Genomic DNA, 14,662 nt, shown 5'->3' with positions numbered 1-14,662 from the left:
AAGATACAAATGGAGCATAACTCAAATATATTTACCAGAATCAGATGCAGCTGGTATAAATATAGACTGCATCTCCACTTCACTGGTTGACACATCAGTGACTTCCTGTGTTCACTAATGACCCTCAGCTGAAAGTGCCCTATCTCATCCACCAGACATCCCAAAATGCTTCACTTCCAGTGAAGGGCATTAGCTGCAGTCAGTACTGTTGTGTAGCTGTCAATGTAGCTGTCAGTGTTAAGTAAGGAACCAGCTTTAACTTAGGTTAAACCACATGCTTTATTCTTTGTACCAAAGCTCTTGCAATAGCTACATTTCTCATATCTATTGTTTGAATATAACTTATTTTTGTTAAACTGCATTGAACCGATTTGAGATTTTTTTTTTTGCATTTGACTACCTAATCAATTCTTGCAATGGTTTGTTTTTAAACCCATGCATTCTGATTGCACTTCATCTGGGTAGGTTAAGCTGAAGGAAGTTAGTACCAGAGAGTGGAGTCTATTGAATGGCTGCACCAAGCAAGAATACACAGGTCAACAAGCCTGCTTCCATTTCTGCATATTTACCCCATATAAGCAGCAGCCTGTATTACTCAAAGGGATCTTTGCTATTCTTTGAGATGTTAAGGATCCTATATTACAGAAAAATGGACCCGTTTTGTTCGCTTTTCAGAAATGTGAGAAGCCTTTATGGTCAGCACAGCCAATCTGAAGTCAATGGAAAGGACCAGGGTGAAGCTGGGCCTGATTCTGATTAAATTAATGTCCTCTCATTAATTATATGAAAATCTGATTCAGCTCCACCTTCAGATTTGTTTGTGGGCTGTCATTTGTGTAGGGGGAAGGACTATAATCCAAATCCTTTCCAAGATCAAATCAAATTTTGGATTGCATCAACAAACCAGTGTGCACAGCATGTTTATCAAAATGCCAGTTCCCAAAGAATGAGCTGCAATCAAGTGAGGACAAAATAAGGGTTAGAGATCTGATTGCAATGACCAAATTTATGTGCAGGGAATTGATCTATATTCTGTTCCTAAATTAGAGAAAGTCTCCTCTCCCAACGGCACACATTCTAACTCATTTTAAACACTCAGCAAGTTAACCTTGTACTTGGTTGCAATTAAGAGTACAAATTATAACTGCCACTGAATCTAAGTGTGCATGAGGAAAATCATCTGAGAATGCCAAAGGCTTTGAGCTGAGTCACCACTTTGCAAAGTTTTACAGTAAATTGTCTCAAACCCTTATTTTATCCTTAACTGATGACCACTGCATTTAGGACCTGATATTTTAATACAAACAAGACACTTGCAAAGGATGCCACAGGTTTATCGCTGCAATCTAGAATTGCAGTCAGAGATGGATTGATGGAGTTTTCTCTTAATCGGGATTGGCATGGTTTGACTATTCTGAATTACTTCTCCAACTCTTCTGATAGCGCATCTAAACTCTCAAACTCACCTCTTATGCGTATGAATAACACTGCCCTTTTCTGCTTGTATAACTCAAGTCTGGGATTTACAGGAAATTGTGTATGTGTGGTTCATCTGTGCTCAATCCAAACTCCATTCACTGTAAAGTCCTCAATAAACGGATATTTTAGCTTTTTTTTTTAAATACAGAATTACAAACACTGAGAAAGGCCATTCGGCCCAACTGGTCTGTGTCGGTATTTATACTATATACGAGCCTCCTCTCGGCTCTCTTCATCTAACCCCATCTGTATATCCTTCTATTCATTACTCCGTCGTACTTAGATAGCTTTCCCCTTAAATGCATCTCTGCCACTCACTTCAACTACTCCACATGATATAACACAAACTACTCAGTTTCTCCTGAATTCCTTCTTGGATCTATTAATGACTATCAGATAGTTATGACCCCTAGGGCTGGATTTTCAATCGGGGATCAGGACCCCAACAGATAATTTCTGAGTCCAGACTCGACACCGCATCAGCATCAGTGACGAGATGTGATTTTGAAATGCAAATGGCCTAATTGGTCAGTAACCCAGTATCGGAGGGCCCTTTGAAAAGGCAAACAGCAGTCATGACTGGGCTTGATGATCACTGAATTAATGGAGCAGCAGGAACCTCAGTTGGCATGGGCAGGGGTCACCTGGCAGCACCACGATTTTCAGCTGTCTCCCTTGAGGCCTTAATGGATGCAGTGTCCGGCAGGAGAGATGCTTTGTTCCTGGTGTCAAGAACAAATCCAATTAGAAAAACAAAAAAGAGCATGGATGGAGGAGCTGTTGGAGCTCAGATGCCCACAAGTCAATGGAAGGATGTGATCCAGTGTAGAAAGCAATTCAATTATCTGATAAGGTCTGGAAAGATGAGAGGCAAGCGACACCTGGGTGACAGGTCTCTAATTCTGTATACAGCAGCATGCACATGAGCTAAGCAGACTGAGTGCCCATAGTTCTCCTTAACTTTGACAGATCAAGTATCAGTTACATCACTGAGGCATCAGTCAGCCCTAATATAGGGCCGCAATTGAACAGGGGGCATCACTGAGGAGTGCAACATCTCATGCAGATGTCATGCTGGAATAAGTGAGGGAGGGCCGCCTTCTCATAAATCTGTCTCTCTTCATCCTGTAGGAGAAGACAGAGAATAATTTGAGGGAAATGTCTTGGACTGATGGTGGTGTGCTGCAGCTCTACACTTTGCCCTCGATGGAGGAGGCAGCGCTGGAGATTGTGAGGGTGCCATTGCGCAGACTCTGGGTGGTGGTGAGACAGGAGGTCGTGAAAAGCAGGGTCATTTGATAGCTCTATCTTCACGTGTAAGGCATGTAGGATACTCTTCCCCAATGTGCGCTGTGGCTATCCAACCGCTGTCATCTATGTATGTGCTGAGGCACCTGCTGTGTGGCCAGAGTTCTCATCACCACCTTCTTGTGTTTCCCGCAGGACCAGTTGTGGAGGGGGAGCAGAATATTCCAGCTCAGTCGTTGCCAACCTCCTCCAGAGCTTGCAATGACACATCATTCCTCTGCACCTTCCACCAGTGCAGACACTGTCATCTTGGGTGGGCCTAAATCTAGCTTAGAACTTGGAGCACAGGGTGAGCCACACATCACGAGTGAGGAGGAGAGTGAGGCAGAGTCAGCTGTGGGCAATCCCCCTCAGAAGTCGTAGGAGGACAGACAGAGCCATGCTCCACTGGGGAAAGATGCTGGGCCTCAGGTGTTACAAACAAGGTGGTTTCCTCTGGAGCATCAGAGGCAGATGAGTCCCCGAATGTCAGAGATCCCTGAGGCATTGCAGAACCATGGGCAGACAATGGAGGAATCCATGCAGCGCAAGTGCTCTATTATGTCACATGAGTGCCTCCATTGAGAGAGTTGCCAACCTCTTGGAGAGCCATATGGAGCACCATGAGTAGATGCAGGAGTAATGCACTGACATGCACAGAAAAGGTAGCATGAACCGTTCAGTGTCGCTGATGGCGCAGAGATGCATGGAGTGGATGCTAGCTGCAACCCAGCCAGTGGCCTCATCCAGTATGCAAAGGCGCCATGAAAGGCTGAGGCAGTCGAAGAAGCTAATGATTGGGCCACTTCTCAGGGGACACCTCACATCCTCCAACTGAGGGACCATCCATGCTGCACGGGCCTGTGCCAGAGGGTGCCCCTGCAAGGGCGCAGGCGCAGCAGCCCATACAGTAGCCCACAGGCACCTCCACAATGAGGACGGAAGCCACAGGCATTTCAGCTGTGAGCAGAGGTAAGGAAGCAGGCTGTCTCCACCTCATCTTCCACCACAGGGGAAATGCCCCGTAGAAGTGGATGGGAATGCAAGGTACAACGCCATAAGCTGAATTTAATGGGTCACCTGGATAATATTTTCTCAGTTTGTATGGTCAGTAACTTTCCTTTAATAATAATTACTTTTGCCTATGATCAGACACATGTGTTCTTATTGCTTGATGTCAAAAGGGGCATGGTGGTAATAGGTGAGGGGGGTGCTGCAGGGGGGCTGGGTTTGCTGCGGTGCCATGGCCCATGTTATGGGAGTCTGTTGACAGTGGAAACCCCATTTTAAATCTACTTGGGTGGCAATGGGATTATTCAGATGTGTGTGTTTGCTGGATAATTTCTCTCTCTGATGGAAGGTTAGTTACAGAGTCATCGCTCATGAGGGCTGTGAATGAATCGTTGCTGATTAGCATGGCCCTTGCACCCTGCCAGCTTGCTGATTGCTATGAGGCCTATGATAGCCTTGATGGTCTTTCTCCAATGCCTGCTCACTGGGCTCCTCTGGAGCACCCTTTTCATCCTCCTCTTCTTCCTCCTCCCTGTCCTCCTCTGTCCTAATCTTCATCCAGCTCCAGGCCCCTTTGTACTATCAGGTTGTGCAATGCGCAGCAGGCGACCACAATACGGGACACTCTGTCTGGCTCGTACTGGAGGACACCACCCGAGTAGTCAAGGCAACGGAAATGCATCTTCAAGATGCTAATGGTCTATTCAATGCATGTTTGTGTTTGTAGATGGCTTTGTTTATAGCACCTCTCTGCATCTATGTCTGGGTCCCAGACAGGTGTCAGGAGCCACCTCTTCAGATGATATCCCCCAGCAGCCACCCATGGAATCTGGATGTTGGCCTGAAGAGGTATGGCACATGGGACTCTCGAAGGATGAAAGCATCATGACAGTTGCCCAGGAACCAAGCGCACACCTGCAAGTTGTGCTTCCTGTGCTCATAGACCAGCTGGACATTCACTGAGTGGATGTTCAGGAATCTGGCTGGCTGGTCTGTCGGTGCCTTAATGGCTACATGAAAGTAATCAATGATCCCCTGGACCTGAGGGAATCCATCGATGATGGCAAACCCCAAAGCCCTCTGTGCCTGCGATGGCCCATCTGTTTCAGAATAGGGCACCGTGACCTGCCTGATGGCGTGATAAGCAGCTGACTGCAAGATGCCACACAGCTCCTGGAAAGACTCAATGCATAAAAATTCAGGGTGATGGTGACCTTGACAGCTGCAGGTAGGGAACTGCCATGGGGGCCACGAAGCCTCAGGTCATTGTGGACCAGAGCGCAAACGTCCAAGACCATATGCCTGGATAGGCGCAGCCATCTACGGCATTGGCGCTCTGTCATTTGCAGGTAGCTAACTTTTGGGCAGTACAGCCGACATCTTGGGTAGCGCCTTCTTCCCCTTGCAGCCCCTCGCTGTGTTCCACTGGCCTCCTCCTGACTGCTTAACCTCCTCCTTGCTACTCTGTCCAATGCCACAGTAGCCTGCTCCCATCTCAACTTCCTCAGCTGCCACTCGATTGACCACCAGGGCTTCCTTACCAACCGCTGATGCCCAATTGATACCAGCAGCCTCATGTCCCTCTCATGAGTTCAACCATTCACTGTTCACAAATGCAAGCCTCTCAGCACCAGCGATGGCAACTCTGTGCCACTGGTTTAGCAGCTGAGTATAAATATGTGTTTCTTAAATTTTTTGACCAGTGCATTCCTTAGCACACATGGCTCCTACTGTGTTCACGAGAGCTGCACCCTAACGTGTCCCAGCCCCTCAGTTTCCCTGTGCCTCCCGATTGAAAATCTAAAAATGCTGCTCAAAAGCCTGTTAATGAGCTCCACAACGAGCTCAACAGCCAGTTAACTGGTGGCGCGTGGGTTGCTGGCTTTCCACACCCCCCCCCCCCCCCCCACCCCTATCCTCCCTTTGAAAATCACATTGCGATCCAGAGGCGTTGGGATCCAATGAACGCCATCTGAGATCACAATTTTCAATATACATCCATACCTGTACTCGCCCTCATGGGCAATTGAAAATTCAGCCCCTAGTTTTGGACACCCCCACAAGAGAAAATGTCTTCTTGCAGGTTTGATTCTAACCTGAGCAGCAGAGGGTGACCAAAGACTGCTCTGAAAGCTATGAATCTGCAGTATGCCTGGTGATGAATATAGAAAGAATTGTAGCAATTGCACTGATAAAGGCCGTGAATTCTGGAAATCTGAAATAAGTTCAAGGAGTGGATGGCACACTGAGCAACCTCTTTAATTCTCACATCCCCAAGGTTACTCCTCCAAATGCAATCCTCTGTGATCTCTGCGCTCCTCCAATTCTGGCCTCTTGCCCATCCCTGATTTCCTCACTCCACCATTGGTGGCCGTGCCTTCATTTGCCTAGGCCCTATGCTCTGGAATTCCTTATCTAAACCGTTCCAGTTCTCTACCTCTCTCTTCTCCTTTAAGACTCTCCTTTAAATCTAACTCTTTGACCAAGCTTTTAGTCACCTGTCCTAATATCTTTTTATGTTGCTCAATGTCAAATAACACTCCTATGGAGCGCCTTGGGAAGTTTTTACTATATTAACGGCACTATATAAATGCAAGTTGTTGTAATACCAAAACCAGTGATTCATGCTGTGTACTAAGCCATTCTTACCAGCTACCCTCTGGTAATTTGCCTAAGTGATATTGCTTAATGCATGAATCTAAACAGTGAATACCAAAAGGTTATTCAACCATACTGCTGCCCAGAAAGGGGAAAGGTTGGTGCGAAAATGTTAGGATTGGAAAGGAATTCTCTGCCTTTGCTCCCCGAGTTTTTGTTCCTCAATTTCCTTCCTAATCGGGAGTCTACATGGGGAGACAGCAAGTCACATGGGGACTTTTGATTCAGCTGCTCTTATATTACCACCTGGAATCCTAATAAAATTGGCATTTGTAGCCTGAGGTCTAGGATATGGGCAGCAGAGTTTTGGAGGAGCTCATTTATAGGGGGGATTTAAATTGCTTCAGCTGAATAGTATGCTTAGTAATTAGAATTACATTCCAGGGCTGTAGGGTCGCTTCACCAGTATACCATAGACTGGCAGTTTCTTTCAGATTATGCCTATATTGTTCCATTCATTAAGAAGGAACTGAGCAGGTTAAGTCCTAAACAGAGAGGGTGATCTGGTTTTCCACAAGGGTCCTTCTCAGCTCATGGCTCAGGAGTGACTTATTCTGTGTTCTTACCTGTTCTGTAAATCCCAACATATTGAGTAGAAAGATGGAGCCATGCAAGTTCAACTGTCCTACCCTTCAGCTGTCCTTGGATGGATTTATCTGATCATGTACCCCAATGACCCAGCTAACGCTCTCTATTAGATCAGACACTAATCTACTTTCTCTACACTCCATTTATTGCATGCATCCAAAGAGTATTTACGTAATCCCCTGTGTGTGGCAATTGTGTTGTTGATGACTCTTGGTTGTATTTTGTTTAATAGATCATCACATTTGTCTTCTGGAAGCCACTGCAGGCAATATTAGTAAAGTGCTAATGTATCTTCTCATTGTTCACAGAGGATATGCTGGTTTACAACAGGAGTGGCATGACAGGAAGTAAGTGTGACCATTACAGGAAGTGTGTGCTATAACTAAGACCTTCAATGGACAATTACTGCTGAAAGGAGATAGATCTTGCAAGGCTTGGACACCATAGGTTAAGGCAAAAACGACAACTACAGCAATGTTTTGTTTTTGAAATGGCGCATACCTGTGACATCATAGTTTGCTTTCAACGCCATCACATTTTTTGATCCCATTTCACTCTTGTGGGCCTTTCCAGCCATTCTCACCCTACCCAATTCAGACTGTATACCTCTTACAGCACTGGAAGCAGGGTGGGCAATCTGCCTACATTCCACTGCAACGCCATTGTTAACTGGCTACCAGTTCGCATGCGGGAGCAGCAGGATGACTTCCCATCAGGCATGTTACCTCCCTATGTAATATGGTAGATAGGCAATCAGTGCAATGGGGGCACCAATCTACATCCTTCCAGGATGGCACCATGATGCCAGAAACCCGGTTTGCTCTTATTTAATGATTAACCATTCTTGCTGCAATTCTGCGGACTTGCCTGCCAGGGTCACTGAAGCAAGGATATGGCGTCACCTCTGATGGCCAGAATGTGCCAGTGAAGATTGGCGCAAAAACACACTCATGTCAGCAATGACTGCAGCTAGGAGTAGATCAGGGTTAGAGAGCCTGCCAGTCCTGCAGTTTATTTTGGAATGTACGCTGCATGTAGACCTCTCAGGCTGGCAGTGTAATAGTCAACTTGAATGAGCAGAAGTTCAAATTCAGATGTCAGGGGAAGGACCACAACAGAATCGTTAAATCAGTATTATATTAAAATACACAAACTAATTCATAAAGTATACATTCTTCTCATCCCCCCCACTTGATGCACTCACTGCAGAAGAGGATTCAGATTGTCATCGGGATTATAAATGAGAATAAAGAGTGTGGAAAAAATATACAAATTACCATTTGAAGGTCTAACATGCAGGAAATCCATTATAATATCCCATATAATTGTGCTGAAATATCACTGTACTCACGATATGAAGAAATAGGTATACATCTGAATAGCTGAAATGAATACAGAGTCAGTGAATATTTCTTCTCTTTTGATACTTCCTTCCCTAACTCGTAAAAAGAAAACCCCACTGAAGAGTAAAAACTGAAGGCTTCCATTATTGTACCTTGTAATCCGACGGGGCTCCATAAAACTGGGCGAGTCCCTCCTCCTTTTCCTGATTGGCGAGTAGCTTCTTGAGCGGCGACGATGTCTCTCTGCCTCGGAGTCATGATGTCGTGCTCCGACGTCACCATCTCTTTCTCTGTCACAAAAGAGAAAGGAAAAGGATGAGCACACTGGCAGGAATTGAAGAGGGTCCCTGTCAACTATAACTCCTCTAACTCATTTAATCTCACATCACCCAATGCTAACCGTCCATAAATATCAACGCACCAGCTCACCTGGTAGGGAGTTCAATGTCCAAGGTGGAGCTGAGCAATACCGACTCATTCAAATCTCTGGTCTCTGATGTGTTAGCTGGTCTAAACCAGGAGCTGGGGTGGAGGGAATTGCCTCAGTTGGCTTTGGGCCCCTGGGTTGATGAGAGGCAATTCAAAGTCGCAAGAAGTCTCACATCTTGCCGTTATTTAGCCACTTCTGGTGGAAAGTATGGGAGAGGACAGGATTTGACTTGGCTATGATGCCCGGCCTGTCAATATTCAGTGCCTGGGCTCGCAGATAGGTAAATACTGAGGGGCTGACACCCTGCCACAAATCAACATCTTCAGAACAGGAGGGAATTTTCTTTTTTTAAAAGAGAACAGAAATCTAACTATTTGGGGGATTTTTTTCAACAATATCATTTTGAGTCCATTGTCAATTTTTAAATATAATTTGTTGGAACTGTGAACATTAGTGGCATCATCAAGTGTGCAGGCTAAAAGGAGTTACTGCACCCATCTATGGAGAGCTGAATCAACATCAGGAGAGAGTCATAAACCAGGAGATGAACAGTATAGACTATGCTTGGTAACCCACTGTAGTTACGATATTGGTTCATTAACCCTTCCAAGTCAGTATTCCATGGATTTAAAATTGATCAAGACGGATAGAACTAAAGGTATCCTCATTTTTTATTTTAAGAAGGTATCCTCATGATGAAACATACTGTTTTTATTAGAATTTTTAATTCTTCTAACACATTGCTCACAACACTTTGGTCTGTTTGTAACGCACTAAATAATTATCTGGGTTTCTGAGGCCAACTGTGGAAAGCAACAGAAATCAAACAGAGAGTCACCCCTCATCCCAGTTGCATTCCAATAAGCAGCATTGTGTGTTTGTGGTATTTTGTCCCATGATGAAGAGGTGATTTCAGATTTGCTCCAAGAAGAAACAGAAAATGCAAAAGAACCAGAGAGGAAATGAGGAGAATTTTTTTTTTAGGCAGTGAGTTATGATCCAGAATTCACTCCCTGAAAGGGTGGTGGAAACAGATTCAATGGTAACTTTCAAAAGGGAAACTGAATACATACTTTCAAAGATCCAGCACAGGTAAGATGGGCCGAACGGTCTCCTTCTGTGCTGTAAGTTTCTAGGAAAAGGTAGTCCTGCTTGGGAGACCAAATCTCATCAAGTATGAATTTGTACCAATTAGTTGATTTAAGCAAAAAGGAACAGAATAAAGCCTTTAGCACAGAATAAAGCAAGTTTTGTTGATTAAAAATAGCTTTTAACTGCAGGCTAACAGGGCACTTTGGAGTAGAAATTCATCTTGGGCAATGGTGTAAAATCAGGCATTATTGGATCAGCCGCCTGTTATCCATAGCACTTCTTACATAATCTCACTGACTGTAATGGAACTGAATATCAGGCACTGTGTACAACAGGTGGCGATCCAATAACGCCTGATTTATGCCACGGCCAAGACAAATTTCTAAACCTTGGGTTTCAAGGGTTAAATGCGAGAGCCTTTTATAATACAAGTTACTGCTGTGCTTTGATAATCCAGCAGAGGGAGAAAGCATGTACTTTGCATAGCATTGTTGTGGTAGGGTTAATATTTTGGACAGTGTAGTCAGAGGTCTGTACATTCACACAATTGCATTGCTGGAATGACTGGAAGCAGGAGCTGACAGTGACAACAGATTCTGAATGTATTTTTTTCACATTTCAGCACTGCCAACTTTAGCGGTGCCTCCAGAGACCCATATGAAGAAATAAATGAGAAGGAATATAAAAAAATTCACGTCGGAAATCTGACAGAAAAGTAGAAAATGCTGGAAATACACAGCAGATGCAATAGCATCTGAGGAGTAAAAAGACAAGTTATCATTTCGAGTGTAAATCCTTCACCAGAACTGAAAGAAAGATGAGTCCATCAATAAGATTGACCAAAGCAAAGCAGAGAGTGGGGAAAGTGAAGACAATACAGAGGCCAGGGACTGCTTGCATAGAGAGAGGTATTAACAGGATGACTGACTAGCCAACCAGTTGTTTTGAGAGAGTGCTTAGGGAGAAACTGTTTCCGCTGGCAGGTGGGTTAGTAACCACAGGACACAGATTTAAGATAATTGGCACAAAACCCAGGGGGAAGAGGAGGAGAAATTCTTTTACACATTGCATTGTTATGATCTGGAATTCACTGTCTGAAAGGGTGGTGGAAGCAGGTTCAAAAGGGAACTGGATGAATAGTTGAAAAGGAGAAATTTGCAAGGCTATGGGGAATGAGCAGGCCAGTGGGACTAATTGGATAGCTCCTTCAAAATGATGGCACTGACAAGTTGGACCAAAGGGCCTACTTCTATTCTGTATGATTCTCTAAAAAGGTGGAAAAAAAGAGAAAAGTGGTGGATGATAAACAACGCTCAGCAAGGCAATGAAACAGCATGAAGAGAGTAAAGGAATGAGGACAATTGCATCAGGCTATGGGATGGAAAGATAGCCAAAAAAGGCAAGAAACGCAAGAAAAATATCCCCAAATAGTGGAATTGTAGTGTATTGTTCTTGCACCTTTTCAGTCCCTCACTTACACCTTCCAGTTTCCAGCTCTGATGAAGAGTGTATAGCAGGAATGTTAACCCACAGGTTGGACGGACCTGCTGTGCTTTTCCAGCATTGACAGTTTCTTTCCTTTCCCCTTGTCTTTGTGAAGCAGTGTGTTTAGAGGTGTTAAGTACTGTATGGGTGAGCCAGGAATGCACTGTTCCAACAAGCTGGTTTGCACAGACTTTCTCCAGTCAGTGGGCAAGGCCCTTGGTCCAGAAAAGTAGCTCACTCACCTAAGGGTGAGTATCAATTTTTTAACTTTTTAATGAGAAAGTGATTTTTTTTCTGGTTATATTGCTTCATCTATTGCTGCACAGACCTTGCATAGACTAGACTTATAAATTGCATGATTTATCTTACATCCTATTCAGTATAGATTACTGACCATCTAACTGAGGCAATTAAAATGATTAAAAGATTTGGTAGGGTAGAGAGAGAGAACTAAGCCATGATCTAATTGAATGGCAGAGCAGGTTTGAGAGGCTGAATGGCCTATTCCTGCTCCAATCTGCATTTTTATTGGTATATTAATTTTCACTGCTTTGTAGGTCTGATCTTTTGCAAACTTTTTACTGCATTTCTTACAACTGTTTTGCTTCCATTTCACTTGCAGCAGCCAAAATGGAGAGGATAGGAATTGCTAAGGGGTTCCAATGGCATTCATAGATCTGTAGGAGGAAGAACAGCTCTTCAGAAGATAAGTGTCAGGAATGGTAGCATGGTGGTAACATTACAGGACTAGTAATCTAGAGGCCTGGACTAATGCTTTGGAGACAAGAGTTCAAATGACAGTTTGTGGAATTTAAATTTAATTAACAAATCTGGAATAAAATGCTAGTCTCGGTAATGATGATAATGAAATTAACAGATTGTTGTAAAAATTTGCCATCCTTACCTGGTCTGGCCTACTAATGACTCCAGACTCACAGCAATGTGGTTGACTCTTAACAACCTCTGAAATGGCTCAGCAAGCCACATAGTTGTATCAAACCACTAGAGAAAATCTGAAACAAGATTTTTTTTTTAATTCTTTCATGGATGTGGGCGTCGCTGGCAAGGCCAGCATTTGTTGCCTGTCTCTAATTGCCCTTGACAACAACAAAAGTGGATGGACCACCTGGAATCCACCTAGACACCCGAAATGACAAAGGCACATCATGCCCAGTCAACCCTGCAAAATTCACCTCACTAACACCTGGGGACTTGTGGCAAAATTGGGAGAGCTGTCCCACAGACTAGTCAAATCATACCTTAAAGCCAATGTCCCAGACTCCTCCATCATCATTCCTGCCAGTGAGACAGGGTGGCAGCACAGTGGTATACAGTCAGGAGGGAGTGGCCCTGGGAGTCCATATCATTGACTTCGGAACCCATGAAGTCTTACTCCATCGGGTCAAACATGGGCAAGGAAACCTCTTGCTGATTCCACCTTACCTCAACTGATGAATCTGCACTTCTCCCTGTTGAATACCACTTGGAAGAAGCACTGAGGGTAGCAAGGGCACAGAATGTACTTACAATGTCTATCATCAAGTGTAGTTTGGTAGCAGCACTACCGACTGAGCTGGGTGAGTTCTAAAGGGCATATCTGCCAGACTGGGCTTGTGGATGTTGGTGAGAGTACCAACAAGTGGGAAAAACCTACTTGATTTTGTCATCACCAATATAATTGTCGCAGATGCAATTGTCCATGACAGTATGGGTAGGAGTGATCAGGATTCTTGTGGAGGCAAAGTCCCATCTTCACACTGAGGACACCATCCATCGTGTTGTGTGGCACTACCACAGTGCTAAATGAGGTAGATTCAGAACAAATCTAGCAGCTCAAAATTGGACATCCTTGAGGCACTGTAGGCCATCAGCAGCAACAGAATTGTATTCAACCATAATATGTAACCTCATGGCCCAGCTACCATTCTACTCGACCATTACTAGCAAGCTGGGGACCAACCTTGGTTTAGTGAGGAGTGTGCATGCCAGGAGCAGCATACCTAAAACTGAGCTGCCAACCTGGTGAGGCTACAACACAGGACTACATGCATGCTAAACAGTGAAAACAGCATGCCATAGACCAGACTAAGCAATCCCACAACGAATGGATCAGATCAAAGCACTGCAGTCGTGAATGGTGATGGACAATTAAATTAATTAATTAAACAACTAACCGGAGGAAGAAGCTCTACAAACATCCCCATCCTCGATGATGGGGGAGTCTAACATGTCAGTGCAAAAGACAAGGCTGAAGCATTTGCAACCATCTTCAACCATATGTGCCAAGTGGATGATTCATCTCGGCCTCCTCCTGAGGTCCCCAGCATCACATGCCCGCCCACAGGTATGTCCTGTCCACACAAAGCAAAACCAATCCAACCAACTACCACCCCATCAGTCTACTGTCAATCATCAGCAAAGTGACGGAAGGTGTCATCAACAGTGCTATCAAGCAGAATTTACACACCAATAACCTGCTCACCGATGCTCAGTTTGGGTTCTGCCAGGGCCACTCAGCTCCTGACCTCATTACAGCCATGGTCCAAACATGGACAAAAGAGCTGAATTCTAGAGCTGAGGTGAGACTGACTGCCCTTGACATCAAGGCAGAATTTGTCCCAGTGTGGCATCAAGGAGCCCGAGTAAAATTGAAGTCAATGGGAATCAAGGGAAAACTCTACACTGGTTGGAATCATACCTAGCATAAAGGAATAAAGGAAGATGGTTGTGGTTGCTGAAGGCCAATCATCTCAGCCACAGGACATTGCTGCAGGACTTCCCCAGGGTAGTGTCCTAGGGTAAACTATCTTCAGCTGCTTCATCAATAACCTTCCCTCCAACAAGAGAGAATTTCACTATCTCCCCTTGATGTTCAACAGCATTACCATTGCTGATTCCCTCACCATCAACATCCTGGGGGTTACCATTGACCATAAACTTAACTGAACCAGCCATATAAATACTGTGGCTACAAGAGCAGGTCAGAGGCTGGGAATGCTGCGGCGTGTAATTCACCTTCTGACTCCCTAAAGCCTGTCCACCGTCTACAAGGCGCAAGTCAGGAGTGTGATAGAATACTCTCCACTTGCCTGGATGGGTGCAGCTCCAAGAACACTAAGAAGCTCAATACCATCCAGAACAAAGCAGCCCACTTGATCAGCACCCCATCCACCACCTTCAACATTCACTCCCTCCACCTCTGGCACACAGTGGCAGCAGTGTGTACCATCTGCAAGTTGCGCTGCAGCAACTTGTCAAGCCTCCTTCGACAGCACCTTCCAAACCCGTG

At 44.8% G+C, this 14,662-nt stretch overlaps 1 protein-coding gene across 3 annotated transcripts in view; it reads right to left on the bottom strand.

Annotated features, from left to right (window-relative positions):
- LOC137346577 (serine/arginine repetitive matrix protein 3-like) overlaps positions 1–14,662 on the bottom strand; it is a 372,584-nt gene that overhangs the window by 15,151 nt on the left and 342,771 nt on the right. For all 3 annotated transcript variants that reach the window (XR_010968731.1, XR_010968732.1, XM_068010094.1), the window contains exon 11: positions 8,519–8,656. Coding sequence is in view for 1 of the 3 variants with exons in the window: in XM_068010094.1 (XP_067866195.1) it covers positions 8,519–8,656 (138 nt within the window). In the remaining 2 variants the exon portion in view is untranslated. The remainder of the gene's footprint in view (positions 1–8,518; positions 8,657–14,662) is intronic.

The sequence above is a fragment of the Heterodontus francisci genome, chromosome 30, assembly GCF_036365525.1.
Source record: "Heterodontus francisci isolate sHetFra1 chromosome 30, sHetFra1.hap1, whole genome shotgun sequence".
Classification (NCBI taxonomy): Eukaryota; Metazoa; Chordata; class Chondrichthyes; order Heterodontiformes; family Heterodontidae; genus Heterodontus; species Heterodontus francisci.
Note: the sequence above shows the minus strand (reverse complement) of the source record. Positions and strands in the feature narration are given on the sequence as shown.